An 18,839-nucleotide genomic window follows, 5' to 3' on the forward strand; every position below is an offset into this window, starting at 1 on the left:
CTTGAACCTGCCTACTTTTCTTGATGTGTCGTTGTGAAATGCTTGATGTGGGTAACTTCCACTTGGGGAAGGAAAAAGTCACTGGTTCTTTCAGGTCCGCTGGGGGAGGGCACGGTGGTCAGGAGTGCGAGGACTGGAGAAAGTTGAGGGGGGAAAGTCCGGGGCGCAGGGTGGGAGCGGGAGGCCGCGGGGGGCCTGGAAACGCTCGGCGGCCCCAAGCTAGGGCGACACGGAGCCCCGGGCGCTCACTTTTCTTTCTCCATTGTCTGGGCAGCCTTTGATTCCTCCATTTCCCCACCCACCCCTAGCGGAAACCCGGAATTTGGGGGGCGGTGTGTGTGGGAGAGAGTGCCCGCGCGAATAGGGGTGCGGGCCGGCCGCCTCCCTGGTCCCGGGAATCAAGTTCATTCACTCGGCGGGGGCGGGGCGGGCGCCGGCGGAGCGGCCGGGGAGAACTGCAGCCGCACACGCACCCTGCGCGCTCCCTGCCCTGCAGCCTCGGCGCGCCGCGGCCCCGCCCTGCCTTGCACCCCCGCGGGAAGGGAGCCGCTTTCCGCCGGCGCCCCGGGCCCTGGGGGTGGGGATTGGGACGCGGCCAGCGCGGCAGGAGGAGGAGAGGAGGGGCGAGCGGTGGTGCTGGCGGGGCCTTCCCGCTCCGAGCGCGGCCACGTGCACCGGGCGCCGGGGGAGGGCGAGCCGCGGCGGCGAGGCTCGGGGGACCCCAGGGATCCCGGCGCCCCTCTCCGCTCGCCAGTGAGGGCTCCGGGCTGGGCTGCCCGCCGCGCCCCCGGCTTCGCGCCGGTTCGCTCCAACTCCAGGAGGCCAAGTTCACTGTGGCCCCAGCCTCCGCCCTCTCACTCCCTCCAGCCGCCTGGGGTGCTAGAGTCGGCGCCCTAGCCCCAGCTCCGGGCGGCCTGGGTGTGAGGGAATTTTCCATTCGTTTCTTTCTTGGGCCCAGGCCGGTTCAGGGCTTCTCCACTTAGGATGTTCTTGAGGCTTGAGCGTCTGCAGCGAGCAGTGAAATAACCTCTCCCTGGGCGGGTTTTCGGGGGGTGCAAGAAGAGTGGCAGAGAGAAGAGCTATTTTTGAAAAAAAAAAAAAAAAGTCCCAGTACTGTGGCACCGGTCTGATACCTTTAACAAATGAGGGGGAGAGACGCGAGGGCTGGGGGAGGCGCGCGGGAGGAGGAGGAAGGTGGGGGGCGGGGGGTGTGGAGAGGCTGGTGCAAAAGGAACGCGCGTTTGCTGGAGGAGGAGGAGTAAAGCGGTGATTGTGTAATTAAATAATAAAACAATCCTTAAGTCTGATTTGGAGAGAGCTCGAGCGGGGTCCAGAGGGTGGAACCGGTGAATCTTTCAACTTGCAAGTTTTTCAAGGAAAGAAAGCGAGAGAGGGAGGGGGAAAGCGCCCAGAACAGAAAAGAGGAGTTTGCAGCCAAGCGGGATCGATCGTTTGGGATTTTTTCAGGAGGTCCTTCCGATCCCTTCCGTGGGCTGTGGGCATCGGCACCGGCAGCGGAGTCCACGCTCGGCGGGTCAGACGCGGGGCGAGGCGGGCGGGCGGCGGTGCGGCGGGGCAGGAGCGCAGCAAAGGCTTTTCCGCCCCGGAGCTCCGCGCCTGCGCCCCCTCCCTCACCCCGGCCTCTCCCTGCTCCCCCCTCCCCACCCCCACCCGGCCCTCTCCGGCGCGCGCCCCGCCACCCGCGCGCACTCGCTTGCGCTCCCCCTCGCGCACACACATGGTCGGCTCGCGGCAAAGTTTCGCCTGCGATCGCCACTCCCGGATCCTGCTGCAGTATTGGCGGCGGTAACCTTGAACTTTCCCAGCGCGGTGACACATTCTCCTCGCTTTCCCCACCGCCCGGCCTCCTGCGCCCCCCTCCCCGCCTTTTTTTAAAAAAAGCATTTCACCACCCACCACCACCCCAATCCAACACACGCCGAACTCTCGCGCACCCCAAGCCCCCAACAACAACAACAACAACAACAACAACAACAACAACAACTGCAAAACAGAAAACAAATCCCCTAAACCGGGCGACCAGCAGCCTGCACCGGCGGCGGCCTCGGAGAGCTCGGCCGGCGCGCGCGGACCGCAAGAGGGTTAAAAGTGTAGATTGGATTTCACCCCGGGAAATCTAGCTCGCCGAGTGAACTTGAATCTTTGGCTATTTAAGGAGGACTGGGTTTGTTGCGAAGTTGCGGTGATCCGGCGCAGAGCCCCGTCCTGATTGATCGCATCGCTGGGCTCAGATGACTGTAAAATGAATAGATGAAATCCTTGCTTCTCGAAGATTTTCTTGGGCATCTCCGGGAAAGTGCGTTTTAAGGCGAAGTCATGATGTATTCTCCCATCTGTCTCACTCAGGTACTTATCTTGGTCGCTTTCTCGAGCTTTCTCTGGCCCCAGACGCCTTTGTTGTATCTTGCTCTTGTGCTGCAGACCCTCTAAGGCTTTGCCTAACCTTGGCACACCCTGGTCTTCCCCGAGAAGTAGTGCGGAGTTGCGGTGGGCTGTGCGGGCGGCATGGGACCACGGCTACCTTATACGCCCATCCCAGCGCCCAAGCGGGGAGATCCGGCAACGGGCGGGTGAGGTTGCTAGGGTGGGCCGGGCCGAGACCTGTGGCCGTGAGCCCCGCAGGAGCCTGAGGCGACGGCGGTGGCTGTGGCAGCACCCTTACTCCCTGGCCGGTGCGCGTGGGGCGGACTCCGGCTTGGGAGCAGCTGTAGAGGGACTCTTGGGCAAGGGGCTGAGAGCTTGGCTTGAGCGCCTTTGGACTCCGCTGCCCGCAGTGGGCGGGTGACATGACCAGTCTAGGTGGTGGTCCAGAGGACCTATTACTTTGCATATTTGGGGACCTAAAGCCCTGTTCTACAGTGACCCATACTTTGTAGAGACCTCACTTTAGAGGAGATCTTTATGCTGACAAGAGTTGGGTTGTTTGTGGTGCATTTTTAGGACTTTTAGGACACGTTTGTTTTAAAAGTGGGACTTGTTCATTTGATGATATTTGAACATAGCTCGCAAGGCATAAAGAAGTATCGGAAAAGTGAGGTCTTTTTAAAAAAAAAAAACAACTTGGAAATTTGCCCTAAGGAACAATGTTAGGAGGTAAAACACTCTTTTTATACCAAAAACCTAAACCAGCTTCTATCCCTTCAATCAGTTGGTAAAATGAAAAAGTGGTCAGATTGAGGGAGCGACTTACCTGGCCGCATTTTCCTCCTTTCATGGGTGCCGGATGAACTCACCAACTGATGATAGCTTAACTAGCTTAGTCCCGAACTGTTAATTTACAGCAGTTAATTCAACCTTGAAAGTTATGGGACAGCTTACTTCCAACTTTCAAGAGTATGAGTCTAGATTGGTCATTGAAAAATTTCATTGACATTGTCATAAAAACGAAACAGAATTGTCGTCTAGTTTTGGTTGTCTTAAAGTTTAAAAAAATCTACATTATGACGATGCATTTTTTATAATGAACAAATAATTAAGATTTCAATTGTATGACAATTAGAAACCATTGTGATTCAAAAGGACTGCGGCATTCATAAATCGTGAATGAAGATGAAAACAGTGATAAGGGGCATTCAGTGATTGGACACAGCCCTGTAGCTTTTTGGCTGACACATTTTTTATTGTTTATATTTTGTTTGGCATCTGAGTACGATTAACTTAGATATGGCTATTTTAAGCAAGTAAACGTGCACTTTAATTTAACAAAACTGGAAACATGGGTTGTCTGAGTTATCTGCATTTTAAAAGCGATGAATGATAGTAACCCACGAAGGATTAACTCAGGTATAACAATCGGCCTGTAGTGGTAAAAGTTTCTTTTATTTATCCATCCGCAGGCTTTTCTCTTTTTCCCATCTCTTTCTGGTAAACCAGGAACATTTCTATTCTTTCTACATTGTGATCAAAGGAAGCAGACTGAAGTAAGCTTTTCCTTCACAAAGATGGCCTAGCTTGTTCTTACCTGGGAAGGACTGGATGATCCGTGTGTGACTCCATGTTTGTATTTCCAACGCTTGCTTTTGGGGGAACTACTAGCAAATGCATTGCATTTAAAAAAAAATCTCCAAAATAAGCATTTAAAAAGTCACCAGCTCCATCTTAATTTGTGGATGTTAGAACTACTGTTGCAGAATCCTGACACATGGAGTGTTAGGGGCCTAGACTACACAATCGTCCAACTATCACGTTGCTATTCCAGGACACATCCTTACCAACTGTAATTCAGGATGATGACTACGTATTCTTTGTTATTTCAGCAGTATAAATCTGGGTTGGTGTATTAGTGCCGTTTCTGGGGCTTAAGGCCTACCAGAGAAGGAGTTACAGTTTTAGAACTCTCAATTAACAATCCCTTCACCACTTTGTAGGTAGCTGAAGTGAGAGTATACTAAAGTGTTACTTTTGTATCAGATGGGTACTTTAGTCTCATGTTACAGGCACATGCTTGCTGCCTCACAACCTATTTTGAAGTCTACGGATACAAAGTAAACTACAATGTTAATTGGTTAGAAACTTTAAGAAGTACCCCAGGTTTTACATAGATACATTTAGGTTGTTTTAAATCCTAATTTAAATGATGCTGCCACTAATCTTGATATTTAGCAAAATGGGTTGGTGTGGCATCATCATAAATCAGCACTCGTAGGTCAGTATGAGTAAAGAGAAAAATTAAGGAACGTCTCTCTGTTTTAATATTTCATTTTCCTCCGCACATAAGCATTTGGTGCAACCCTCAGTTTGCATGATGATGCTTTTCTTTCATTGTCATTCAACTTCCTTCAGCGTTTTTTCAGCGTTTATTGTTATGTAGTGATGAGGCTGCAAGAGCACACAGTACTTACTCTCCCATTGCTACGTTGGACCAGTTTTTCAACCCTTTCCTGGAAACTATTGTTCCCGTGAAGCAGAATAAATAAGTCCAGTTAAGCAAGATATTTTTATGTTTATATCTGGAACTTTAACTCGCCTATTTATTTTATCAATTTACTTCAATACAGGAAAATTTTATAAGAAAAAGTATCTCACTGGACATCCATGTGTTTTAAGGAAAATTCTGAATCAACTTGTCTATATATTTTAGTGTAGAGACTTTACATGCTAAATCACCCCCGTGCTTTGATTTTGGAAAAACAATTTTGATAATTTCTTAGTATGATCGTGATGATCTATCAGTTAGGATGTTTGAATGCCTTAATCCTGTTTGCTTTTTTCCATATGAGGACAGCCACATTCTGAATTCATGCCCCTTAAAATTATTAAGACTGTGTGGTGATGCAGCTTTAGAAGACAGTCACACATAGGCAGTGACATTTAGACATGGAATGCAAAAATATACACGGCATGGCATATTGCTTATATCTACTTCTTATCATGTTGGGATGGTACATCTTCTTCTCAAGTAAATGCTCTACGTAAAGTTGAGTCTGCATAGTAAGGAGGCTCCAAAAGATACTAGGGCAAACTGATGGGCTGAGAAAGTTTGTCACTTCTTTTTAATCAATAAATGAAGTTATATTTTAAAACAATATTTGCCATCAATAACAGCAAACTCAAGACAACAGTAAGACAGTATCTTTTTTGCTTTTTTTTTCCCAAGCTGGTGACGAGTTTCCAAATCAGCTTACAAATCGGCATCCTCGTGGTGTGACGCAATTGTTTAAAATTTAAAATTTGTTATATGATGGATGATGCTTATTGTCAAATACTAAATCTGAAAACCATTTAATCAGAAGTTATGTTTGATGAGCATATAAGAAAATGAAATGTCACTGAACATAGTATTTAAGTCTCAAAACACTTCAATGTTCCTGGATTGCTTAATAGCCATTAAATAATGGTGCATTTTACGAAGTGTGGTAAGGGTAAAAGGAGCAGGACAAAGCACTCTCACCCATTTCTCACTTACAGAAGTGAGGATGCATGTTTTTAAATCATATCAGTAAATCACAGTAAAAGTCAGGTCATAGGAAGTGAGTTCATAAAGTACATTTCAGTCCACAGTTCCTTGAGCGGGCAGCCTTCCCTTTTGCATATATTTTGAGGGGAGGGGATGAACAAAGTTTTTACAGTTACAGTGGGAGCTAAAAGCATGGCATCGGAAAGTGTGTGGGGATGGGATGTCTTCTCATGGGCTGTGGTTGCTGTGAGCAGGGCTGCTTTCCCACACAAAGAACAGATTGTGGTTTAACTCTTTCCATGGCCTCCTTTAATGTGCCCACATAGTAACCGAATTGTTCAAATCTCTGCTGGAAAGAAAGTACTGATCGGTTTAATTTCCTCCATGGCATTTGGCTATGCCTCATGCTGCGATGCGATCAGCTACATTCTGTAGTATAAAAATTTGAATCATTCTTAGTCGGCAATATGTCAGAGTACTTGATAACCATGTTATTGATTAGGGGAGACATACACCTGTTCTGGGTCTGAGCCGCAAACTGCTAAATATGTTGTGGTCCTCTGCACGCAAAGCTTGAGTTTTATCTTACAAAGGCTTTTGTGGAGATCCGAATTCTGGGGCTGCTTCTTTGTTGGAATGTCATTAGTTTACTTTAAACACCTTTATCTTATAAAATTAGTCACTCTTCTAGGTTCTTTACTCCACATACTTCAGAGTAACTAACCCAAGCAAGAAAATTCTGGCTAGGGATATAACCTATTAGGGAAACTTATTTTGTGGTTAGGATGTCAGAACAGTCAACATGACGAGGAAAAATGGTCGTGATAGAGTTCTCCTTTGCCCCTCTGTGCTTGGTTTATTACAGTGCATGCGTGGGATGCTGTCTTTTTCTCTGAACAGCAATAGGCCTAAGCTTATATGACCAGCTTTACCTAGGTCAGGAAGGAGTGGAACACTGACTCCATTTGGAAGTAGCCTGAAATATTTGCAGGTAGAGGTGGTCTGCACGCAAGGCCTGACAGCCCCATCCCTTTAAAAGGCTCAGATAAAACAGGCAGAAAAAAATACCGGGCCTCAAGGTAAACCACTTTATTCCCAGCCATGTAGTTAGGAACTATAAGACCGGAGCACTTGCGGTCTCCCAAGTTAAAAACAATGTGTGAACCAATAGTCCTGCCCCAAGTACCCTCTGTGTAGCACACGACTTGTAGGGATTCCACAAAAGCAGTAACCGACCAGGGTACACTCCTGGTGTCACCGTGCCACAGCATGCGGAGAAACAAAGGATGGAAAGTTGGTGCCAAGTTGCCATTTTTTCATTGTTCACCTCAGATTGATTTTTTTTAAGGGGTTTGAATAATTGCCACACTCATGCGATCGGGTAACAAATTAACTGACTCTGTGGGGCTTCATAGTCTATAGGAAAGCCGCCACAAGGACATTTATGTCCTTTTGTTTTTAACTTTGAAAACTATTTGAAATGAGAGAGAGAGAGAGAGAGAGAGAGAGAGAGAGAGAGAGAGAGAGAGAGAGAGAAAGAGAGAGAGAGAGAGAGAGAATGTGTATGTGTGTTTGTGCTGCTGGAAGCTAATGTTGGTGGTGCAGGGAGAGAATGCACTGTTCAAAGTATGGAAACCTTGTTCAGAACACTGATAGACAAGCCGTGTCCTTTGCCCACTTTCCCTCACTGTATACTGGTTTCTCTAGTTACCACTCTTGGAATGGTGCTGTTTCAGTGTTGGAATGTTGGACGTTTGATAAGAAAATGGATCAAGTTTAATGGCGCATGCTCTTTGTGCCCCCAGCAGCCTCTTGCTGAGAGCATGCTCCAGAGCGGGAACTGTGAGCATTGCAGTGAGCATCTCCATGCTTTGTGCTTCTGTGCCACAGACAAGAGGAGTGGACCGTGCCACCGCTCCTGCCTGCTTAGAAGCTCTGCTCCGGCTTAAAAAACAAAGAGCAACAAACAAACAAACAACCCACTGTGTTCCTTGTAAAATGGTACTGCATAGTGCTCCTTGGTCAATCAAATACTCAAATATTAAATTTGGTGCCATGCGCCTTACTTTAAAGGATGTGGATGCGTGCCATGGAGGTGGGAACCAGGGGGATAGGACCAGAGCTGAAATACAAAATAAAACCTTCTATTTTCTCTATAGGAGAGAGAACCAGTTTATGAATTTTGGTGGAGAGGGGGTATACTTTATTTTCTTCTTGATCTGCTCTTTTGTTTGTTCTAAATTAGAAAATAATGTTCTTTCCTTTAAAATAAGTTTTCGTGCTGAGTTTGGAGATTTTTTGTTGTTGTTTTGTTGTCGTTGTTTTGTTTTGGTTTTGCTGAGCATTGGAAATTAAACTGACTGTCCACTGCTTCCTCCCCCTCTTCCGCAGGATGAATTCCACCCTTTTATTGAGGCGCTTCTTCCGCACGTCCGTGCCATCGCCTATACGTGGTTCAACCTGCAGGCTCGAAAACGCAAGTACTTTAAAAAGCACGAGAAGCGGATGTCGAAGGATGAAGAAAGAGCAGTCAAAGATGAGCTGCTCAGTGAAAAGCCCGAAATCAAACAGAAGTGGGCATCCAGGCTCCTGGCCAAGCTGCGCAAAGATATCCGCCAGGAGTACCGCGAGGACTTTGTGCTTACCGTGACTGGCAAGAAGCACCCGTGCTGTGTCTTATCCAATCCAGACCAGAAGGGTAAGATTAGGAGGATCGACTGCCTGCGACAGGCAGACAAAGTCTGGCGTCTGGATCTAGTCATGGTGATCCTGTTCAAAGGCATCCCTTTGGAGAGTACCGATGGAGAGCGACTTATGAAGTCCCCACACTGCACAAACCCAGCACTTTGTGTGCAGCCGCACCATATCACAGTATCCGTTAAGGAGCTTGACCTGTTTCTGGCATACTACGTGCAGGAGCAAGGTAGGAGCAGATTGTTCTTTCTTCTAGCACGGTAAACACTGCACACACACCTCACAGACACGGGAGGTCTCTGGCTTGGACTCGAGTGTCCTGGAGGCCTCCAGATGTCCTCTGCCCCTTCTGGGAACCTTGGTGTGCCCAGTTGTACTCCATGTCCACGGTCATGTGGGAGCCATGAAATTGGACATGGGCCTTTCTTACCTGGATAGGCTTCTGCGTTCGAAGAAAGGTCAAAAGGCCAAACAGACGCAGGAGCAGTCTAAGCCATAAGGTTTATTGCACTCCACTTTCTCTACTAGGCTGCTCTCCACGACCCCCTGACAAGACAACCTGACTGATGGCAGCCGAAGTGCTGTTTGATAATCTTTGTACGAGTCTCTTACCTAACGAGGTAGATGAACTTTGTTCAGGAGTCCAGTGGTGGCTGCACCAAAAATCAAATTAGCATTTACTATTACAGAATATCTAAGCTGGTCATTATCAAAATACATATCTGACAGAGGCCTGGATTTATGTAGTTTTCGTATTTCTATCAACACGTCCTTTTGATCGTGCAGTGTTCACTATAGATTTAAAGTGACACAGCTCTTGTTTAAACCAGTTGTAATACTTTCCCAGAGTGACCAGGGAACACTTTCTGTTATCAGTCTACTCGAATGCAAATTCATAAAAGCTTCCCAATGAAGGAGTCACAGCTTTCTTTACAGAGCATCCCAGAGCAAACCAGAAAGCGAACTGGTTACACTGGTTTAAAATAAATCTCAAAAGAATGCAGAAACCGCATGCTGGACCATGTTTACAGTCCTCGATAAAGAGTGCTGCAAATGTCGCCTGGACAGTGCAAAAGAGGCAGTGGGGGGGGGTGCAAGGGAGTTTCGAGTTAATGAGCTGTTTCTTTGTTGTTGCTGTTTTTCTTAAGAAGGTGAGACTTTTGACTTTGTCTTCAAATCAGCGTGTCAGGATACAGTCCACACAGGAGAGCACCATACTGAAAGTGGGCTTGACTTTGGGCTACCACAGATGGTGGGTCATTTCTGCAGTTGGCCTGGTGGGAGGGAGGGTGACGTGCAGATAGCCAGGTGTCAGGCAGTCCGATGCTCATTATATACATGTGGGGGTTTAATAAAGTGAGGTGCGTTACTCTGATCCAGAAAAGTGAGATAAGAAAACTAATCTTATGACTCAGACCTTGCTGTAGAACTTACTGTGTGCCCTGTGCCTTGATTTTCCCTCAAATTAGTTCTTGAGAGATGCTTACGTGTCATTTCCAATTTCTTTGATTTTTAAATAACCATGTTGGACCTCGCCATTTGGAAATGTGTCTCTTAACAAACAGAACACCACATTTGTTATCTCCCTGGGTTTAGAACTAAAGTTCAAGTAATGACGAGTGGGGAAATACATATTTTCATCCCTGATGTCCTAAAATAAAAGCTTATTAACACATGGCAATTTGATTGGCAGCTGCCTAAGAGGTGGCATTTTAAGGTGGGCTACATGCGTGTGTGGATTGACTACGTGTTGTAAGTGTTGCGGAAGTCTCTGGTTAGAAGGAAAAGTTTTGCAAAGTGGGTCACACAACTCTTTAGTCAGTAGGGAAGATCTGAGCCGTGCTCCCCTTTAACGCTTGGTGGTTGGTCACTAAGTGGACATACTTGTCGATTTAACCCCGGGCAGGCAACCAGAGTTCTTCGTTTTGTTGAACTGACAATAGAGGTTATCCTTTGGATTTAGGAAGATAGATTGAAAAAAAGAAAAGAAAGACAAAACCATAAATATATTCTTTTTTTTTTTTTGCGTGACACTAGTGGGCATGATAATCATGAAGTTTTGAGCCAAGTCTTAGAAACTGTGTTTTCAGATAAGACATTGATGCAGTATGCAAACCCTTTTGGTATTTTCTCTGTACATCCAGTCACCTGTCCCCTCTGCCACCTGCCTTCACATCATCCCCTCTTAACATCTGGTGACTCGTTACAGGAGTCACAGCCCAGCGCTTTTCTGTTTTCTCTTTTTCGAGATTTGTATCTTTCTTATATATGAACTGTGAGTTGACTGTCCCTTTGCACCATAACTGGTCAGAGAAAGAAGGCTCTCAAAGATAAGTCTGCCAACGCCCCGGGGCCTCACCTCACGCCGTAACTTTTCATTTCTCCTCTGAGTACATGAAATCATACGTACTGCACTTTAGAAATTAGATAAAGCAGAGAGGAAAACATGAAGGAAGAATTAACACGGGAAAAAAAATACTTATAACAGAATGAGCAACAAAATGACTTCCCCCTATCCTTCCTCTCCGTTCTAAGGGACTGGGAGAGAAAACAGGAGGAAGAGCAGAGCGAATGCCAACACTGGTTGCCACTGGCACCGGGATTGGCATCAGACCCTCTTTGTTTAGCTCAGGATGCCTGTGATTTGTTGGCATCCGCATTGCAGTGTGGAGTGATGTTACAATATATTGACAATTTCCAGATCTAGAAATGTCAATAGTCCTCTTGGCTATTTGCAGATCACATGCTTCGTCTCTAATGGAAGATGAGATAGGGACGGGCGGATAATAAACTTCCATTGTGGACCAACTTCCCGTCGCTTTTCTGTCTCCCTCCTTCCCTCTTGGTTCAACCCACACTCACCCTTTCTCCTGCCCCAGCAACCGCATCTTTTCTGAAATGCGGAAAGTTACCAAAGCTTGGATGCAAACCGGAAGGCTACCTCTGCGTCTGATACAGTGTTGGGGGGGAGATTTATATATTTTGAAATCATTTTTGATACGTAGTTTAATTAGGCTTTTGCATCACAGGGCAATACTTTGTTCAGAGCTCAATGTCTTTGTTACTTAGCTTCTTCCCCTCGTACAGCCCGCTTGACCGCAATTCGGTCCATTTTATTTATTTATTTTTGATGTCAGCGGAGGTATAGTAATGTAGGAAATTATGTGCCTTCGCTTTACCTAAGATTTTGTAACTGGCTTGGGAGTAGCTGTATGTAAGTCCATAAAAGTCTTTGATGCTATTGATTCAGGGGGCTGCGCTTCGGCTGTTCCGTTGCTACAAGAACCGCCATTTTGTTTGTGAAGTGCCAGGCGAGGGGGGAGAAAAAAAAAAAAGGCAGACACTGTGTTTGGTGCCAATACTGGTTGCCAGTGGCACCGAGGTTGGCATCAGACCCTCTTTGTCTCGCTGCTGAATGCCTGTGATTCGTTGGTTGGCATCCGCATTGCAGTGGGCACACTGGAAAGTTTTTGACAATCCCTGAATGAAAGCTGTGTGCTCGTCTGCTGCAGCAAAGCTTGGCTAATAGAAAAACCTTCCCTTTCCTCCCCCCACCCCGCCCCCCAAAGGCTTAAAAAAAGATTGGGACAGATTAAGGAAAAATCGTTCAAAAATGGGCTCCATGTTCCCAAAGATATTAAAGATGCCAATGATTCTTGGGCAGGTGGCACCTATTCCCCATATTGTCTTTGTTATTGCGTTCATCCAAACAAAGCAAGAAAACAGAAGGAGAAGCAAGCAAGCCTTGTGCAGTACACCTACCCAGGACATACCGCCCCGTACACTACAGGGGATGCTATGACAAGTGTGTGGGGGACAGGCTCAGTGTGGTGACGTGTGAGCGCACCCATTACAACTGTCTGATGCTTTCATTTAGATCCCCACTGATTTCTGATTCAATTTCTAGTTCTCTCAGTCTCTAAACCTCCTCATTTTTTAGTAGTTTGTTGAGAGGCCCTCACTTCCCTCTCTAGTTAGCAGTGTGTACAGTGAACACGTGAAAAGCAGAAAACCCAAGTGAGGGGAGTATATGCTAAAATCTGATATAAATCAGTCACTCCTAACCTCTTCAGTTCTGCAATGAGATGTTGGAAAAATTCTTAGTCCACGATTCCACATACTGGGGGAGGGGGAGGTTGGAGGGGGGACAGACAACAACCAAAAGGCTAAAATAATTTTTGTTCAAGTTTCCTAGATAGTTAACATTACTATTGCTTCCCGGTTAACCACCGTTATCTCATTAATTAATAAGAGGGATTAGCAGTTCTACCCAAAGGGCTACACAGAAGGAAGTGTAGCCTATGGGAGGCCTTGAGTCCCCAGACTGTGTCCTGTCTGGAGCCAGAAGAAGCAGGGATGCTGGTGGGGGGGCTTGTAAAGGGCTGTGGGGAGGAAACAAGGACTGGGCTTTTTCTGAGCCAGGGAGGGTTTTTAAAGAAAGGAGAGGCCACAACATGAAGCTTAAAGACCTCTAGAGATAGTGTCTGCTGTTATGAATTTAACAGATGGGAGTTTAAAGCAAGTCAGCCTAAGAAATGTTTGGATCCCACTTTCCACTCCTATTAGATGTGTTTTTGGCGCATGGCAGAGTTCTGCAGTCCTGCCTGCTTCTCTCCTGAGCAAGGCGCTTCCTCTAGCCTTCTTGAACCCTTAGCATTGACTGTGATCCATTGTCACAGGGCAGCTTCTTTTTTCTTTCCTTTTTTTCTTCTTTTGCTTGATTGCTAAACGATATCATAATTGAGGCGTATTTTGGAGTTGTGAAACATGTGACTTGTTCAGAAGGGAAGTTGTAATCATTATTGTCTTTGAAACAGAACCCTTCCTGCTTGTCACATGGCATTAGTGAGGACGCACATGCAGAGAGCGATTTTCCTCCTTCAGCTACTGCAGCTTAGAATCCTTCTGGGTAACAATTATTTCTTTATGAAAAGCTTAAATAGATAATTGTTTGCAAGTTGACAGCGCACTTTAACATTTTAATAATTTTCACTTCATTTGCAGGTATTTCCCATTGTGGGGGGGAAAATAAGCTTGCATAACTTGTTTAAATGAGGCTGCTCTGTGCGGTGATTTGGCGGGCTTGCATTGTGACATCAGAGAGCGTGAATTTTGTGTGTAGGATAAATACTTTGGATGCATGTTCGATTTAGGGAAATGCTGTTTTACGTTTTCCCATCCTGGTACCCTGTCCTTGACTGAACTCCTGAACCCTGGTATGCATTTGTTTGCATTCTTCTTCATACACAATTCACAAGCTAAAGAAGGGCTCTTGTTGGTATGTCTTGCCCGTAGGCTTAATGAGACCTTTGTTAGAACATATATTATAAGATGAGATACTTAGCAATTTTCCCACTGATAAGGACAAAGCAGAGTCCATGGGGCCAGAAGGACGCCTTCTATGCCATGATGTCCCTGCCCCAAGATAGCTTTGCCAGACAACTCAAGAGTTAAACTCTGAGGCCCCGGCTGCCAGCTAGAGAGCTTGGCATCTGTGTCCTGATATGGTGAGGCAAGCTTCTGCATTGCTGTTAATATGGTCTCACTTTTCAGAGGCAGAGGGAAGAGAGAGCACAGGAGGGGCAGAGATGGGGACAGGAGCATCATTAGTTACATTTAGTGTTTTCAAATATTCAAATACACTATGCAGATACACTTTATTTTCTGAAGGCAGCAAAGGTTGGGAAGGCATCCTATGGAGGCACAAGCTTTAGGCTTGGTTTCCTACCCTGTCCTCCCTCCCTTGTAGACAACAGAATAGATTTTGAAATGAAAAAAAGAAAACATGTGCATAGATTTTGCATGTTTAGAGTCACACACTTTGTATTCTGTGTCTCTCGTGAGTAAGAGTCAAAGTTGCGTTCATTGCATAGGAATGGTGGTAATCGGGGGACACTGAAGCCCGTAGTTACAGGAAGGGTAGTTGGGTATTATGGGGGCCAGCATCCTGCTCAACACAGTGACACGTGTGAGCCTGGAGACCTCCGGTGTGCATAAGCGCATCCAAATGCAGAAGTGTAGATTTATGAAGGATTCAGTAGGGTTTTAAAGTACACGTAGCTGTTTCTACCCTAAATTGGAATTCGAGTTCAAATTGCCAAGAGGAAATGAAAGATTTAATATCCATTGACTTCCTTCTTCTTAATTGGGCACTCCAGTTTGAATAAACAATCTAAGATACTCAACTCAGTAGGGTCTTTATTCTCATGAGCCTTGATTCTGCTAGGCTACCATGAAAAAGTCCGCTGTTTGTTTTGTGGCATCCCCTTGCTGTCTCCACTAACCAGTGAGAATGCAGCCCCTGAAGACGAAGGCGTTCGTGGCTGAGTCTGAATCCTCTACACTTCCTTAGTTTTCATTTTTGTCATCACAATGGCCTACAGGACACCTGAACTTACCTTCAAAGGAGTAATTACTGCCCTGACTGGAGGAGGCTTGTGAGGAGTGAAAACAGCACTCACAGCCCACACTGGAACTGGCCAGGCCTAAATAGCTGCGAAGGATGCCATAGAACAAGGCCGGTCTCCTTCAGGAGAGTAACTCCTAATAAAGTTCCTTTTAGTTTATGAAAGAATAGCATTTTATAGCGTAGTGGTGGTGGGAATCGAACTCATGACCCTACGGGAGTTTGTCAGCACCTCTCAAAGTAAGCATTTCAGCTTTTCTCTTCCATCCTTCCAAGGAAGAATCCAAGGCCCCATGGTTCTGTGATTGAAAATTCACATTGGTCCAGCAGCTCCTCGCACCAAGCACGGGGAGGAGAGGGCTTCTTTCCCCCCCTCTGCTCACCTTTCTGTGGCAGTGTTGTACTTGTCTCATTTTAAAGCGACTTCTGAGGTTCTTGAACTCTAATTGTGTGCTGTGGTTAATTTAACAGAATTTGGTCGTTAGGGTTTGGGCTTAGAGACTAAATCATCAAATTGTAGGGGAACTTGTCAAAACTGAGTGTGTACAGCAAGGAGTGAGTTTGTGGGATTAGCTTGTATCAACTGAAAGTTACAGGATGTGATACTAATAACACCTGAATGGCTGGGCTTGTTGGCTGCTCCATTATTCAGAAAATTGGGATAAATGGCTACCAATTAACCAGTGAGGTGGAGAGACCTTGAGGCTGAATTGAGGGCTATGCATTAAAAAAATAAAATTCTTATAATTTAGGCAAAGCAGTATTCTATTACGGGGGGCAGCCAGCCATTCATGTGCATCCGCGCATTGTTTGAATAAAGCACTGAGACGCGTTGTCTCTCTCCTCATGATCACAGTTTAAGCAGGACAGTGTTGATGAATCACAGACAAATTAAAGAACTTTGAATAAAGACTATATAATTGGGAATATGGAGTGATGGATGAAGTAATTTTATGAGCTGAGAAGTTGCCCGGAGGTTGTGTATTTTCAGAATCCCATTTTAAGGCACTTCAGAGCACGCATTAGGTTACTGATACAGCACAATCAGAAAACAGAATTTGTTCAAACAAGTACAGAGCGAAGTAGCGACTGCCTCTGCCTAAAGTTCCTAAACGCTCGGTCCGTGCAGCTTTAAAGCTATAGTTACCTTCAAGTATCTCTCGAAGTAGGGAACTGAACAAGTACTAAGCACTGTGTTTTAAAGACATGGACATATTTAAGATGACGTAAATTCAAATATGTCTTCCATAAAACTACAAAAAGTATTTAACAGGTACTAATTACTATTAAGTAATACATTGATATGGAAGGAAAATAAAGATTTTTTTTTGTTTTGTTTTGAAAAGCTTGGCTTTGTACATTCATATTGGGAAAACGCAGGGAAACGTCTAATACTTTTAACAGTAATGGCTTGAGAGGAGGGAAAGTAAATCTAACCAGGCATACAGATGTTAACAAAGTTGTCTGGAATAGAGTATATTTGGTAATTCATATAAGTTGCAGACTGTACTTGTGTTTGTACGAATGCGGGTGTGAAGGCTGTGCCCATCTATTAGTGAATTCTAAAGTGTGAAAAATGTTCTTGCTTGGGACAACTTGTATTTTATTATTCTGACATCTGCAGTTTCTGGATGGATTAGCCTAAATTTGCTATGCTATGTTAAAAGCCTTGTTTTATGAGGTTGGTCTCAGCTTCTGGCCTTGGTGTCAGGAACCCTGCTACGGGATGCAACTTGCCTTGTTAGGTTTAATTGACCAAAGCTGATGTGCTAAAACAATTCATTTGGGCTGTAACTTATGCCCTGGCTAAGTTGCTACCTGAATCCCTTGACCTTGACTTGTCTGGGTCACGAAACGGCTGCAAGCTGTTTGACCTTTCTGTTGTGTGGCCGTGGCTCTGTTTCCTCTTATTCTTTTATGGCAATGGCTGACAAACAGGCCCCAGCCCGTACTTTACACCCCAGTGGGTTCAAGGCGTCCCTCTGCAGTAGCTACATCTTCTGTTTGACATGGTCTGGCTGCAGAAGTGACTTTCCTTTGTTTGCTGACAGTGATGGGGACAAATTTGCTGCCTTGCCGGCTATGGGAGGTAGGGGATTGTGCAGCCTTGCCATCTATGGGAGGTAAGGGGATTGTGCTCTGGAATTTGGAGGGATTTGAATCAATTCTTTGTAGGTTTCCAACTTGTGTGTTTTGTGTTGACTGGTCACGGTTTCCTTTCCCCATCCCACTGAGGCTAACTTATTAGTCCCTTCCATTTACGGCTTCCTTAATAGTTATTTTTCAACACTTTTTGCTGTTCCAATCAAAGGATTCTCTTGTCATCATATAGCTTAAAGTGATAGATTTAGTTATGTGCATGGCTACTCGGTTCCTAATCTGAGAACAACTAACTTGCACTTGGCACTGTCATTGTCCAGCGCTGGAAAGATTAGAAACGGGCACTTTAACTGGGTGTACTATCTTCCACAGTATGTTATAGTTTTAAGGGAAACCTTTTCTTACTGAGGTAAATGGTTAAATTTCATGACGTCTTAGTGACCCATAGGAACAAATGTGAAGATTTTATTTCTGTGAGGACTTTTGGCAATATATAACTTTAATTGTTTATCCTAATGAACATAAAATTGTTTTTCTGTTCCCATGAAAACCCCGTGTTCAAAAATGGTGAATTTTACCTTGGTTCCCGTTCAAGGCAGTGAAATAATTTTATTTTAAAAATATTGGAAATGTCTTCTGAAACGTTAAAACATAGATATTTTTATCCTTCTAATCTTTTCATTGCCAAATATGACATTATAGTTCGTGATTTTTTTCCCTATATTTGCCAGATTAAATGTTTGAAGTGCAAACTGTTACATTTTATTTTTAAATTATTAGAGGGAAGAGGGAAGTTTAAGTTAGAATGTGCAGTTTTCTCTTGTGCTGCATACTGTTTGCATCAACAGATAAAACCCTAGTGTGGCAGTGAAGCCCTGGGAAAAGCGCTAGTGTTGTGGCTTCTTGCTAAAAAATTTTTTCCTACAAATAGCGGGTGAGAAACTTTCTTTAAAAAAATCTTTTAGTGATTGTATTAAACTGCCTTCTTGTAGGGATGTTCAGACATCAAGGAATGGTTTTAAACTTTAACCCTGTTGATTACGCATCTTAGGGTTCAGAGGGCATGGACCTCACTGAATCAGCAGCCCGAGATTTCCTCAGAGGGGGATGAGCCCACAAGCCTTTCTGTTCATTCATGGGCATCCTCCAGGTAATGCTAACCTGGAGTGGATAATGAGCTAGTGAGTCCATGCCAGTGGAGTTGAGGTGTGAAGGGTTTTAAAATAACATCTGTGATGTTCTTCCAGACATATTCCTCAGTTCTTTAAAGATTGCTAAAGTGTTCTCAGCTGTTGAGTTGCAGAGGTCCAGTTTCTGGTCTATGGATAATGAGTGGGTGCTGGGCTATGCACATGTGTGTTTTGGGTTTCAAGAAGAGAAGTTAGGGGAAAAGAAAGAAAGAGTTGTAGGTCTGGCGGGAATTGAGAGGATGGATGATTTATGGATCGAGGAGGGGATAATCTTTCAATTACTCAAAAGTGTAGATTAGTGATTAATCCATAGATGAAAATCTGTCATTCTTTGAATTTTGGATTTCTTTTGCAGTTCAGCAGGTCTCCTCTCCTTGTGCATTCTCAGGATTTGTAAAGAAGTGTCTTCATTAGAACTGCTGTCATGGAGTAGCAGACTGGCTGGCTCACAGATCACAAACTACTTCTTCCTCACAGTTCTGGAGGTGGTTAGTCCAGGATCAGAGCCCAGAGAGGGCCACCTTCTGGGTTG

At 45.2% G+C, this 18,839-nt stretch overlaps 2 protein-coding genes across 2 annotated transcripts in view; both read left to right on the forward strand.

Annotated features, from left to right (window-relative positions):
* Positions 1–1,217: 1,217 nt before the first annotated feature.
* LOC116900715 (nuclear factor 1 B-type) lies at positions 1,218–11,517 on the forward strand. Its single transcript, XM_032902423.1, has 2 exons — positions 1,218–2,367; positions 8,309–11,517. The coding sequence occupies exons 1-2, from the start codon at positions 2,338–2,340 to the stop codon at positions 8,873–8,875; spliced, it is 597 nt and encodes a 198-aa protein (XP_032758314.1). The 5' UTR covers positions 1,218–2,337; the 3' UTR covers positions 8,876–11,517.
* A 281-nt stretch (positions 11,518–11,798) lies between these two features.
* LOC116900706 (nuclear factor 1 B-type-like) overlaps positions 11,799–18,839 on the forward strand; it is a 203,720-nt gene continuing 196,679 nt past the window's right edge. Inside the window, 1 exon segment of the mRNA XM_032902412.1 lies at positions 11,799–13,520. Coding sequence (XP_032758303.1) covers positions 13,448–13,520 — 73 coding nt within the window. The 5' untranslated portion in view covers positions 11,799–13,447.

The sequence above is a fragment of the Rattus rattus genome, chromosome 1 (genome assembly GCF_011064425.1).
Source record: "Rattus rattus isolate New Zealand chromosome 1, Rrattus_CSIRO_v1, whole genome shotgun sequence".
In the NCBI taxonomy this organism is placed as follows: Eukaryota; Metazoa; Chordata; class Mammalia; order Rodentia; family Muridae; genus Rattus; species Rattus rattus.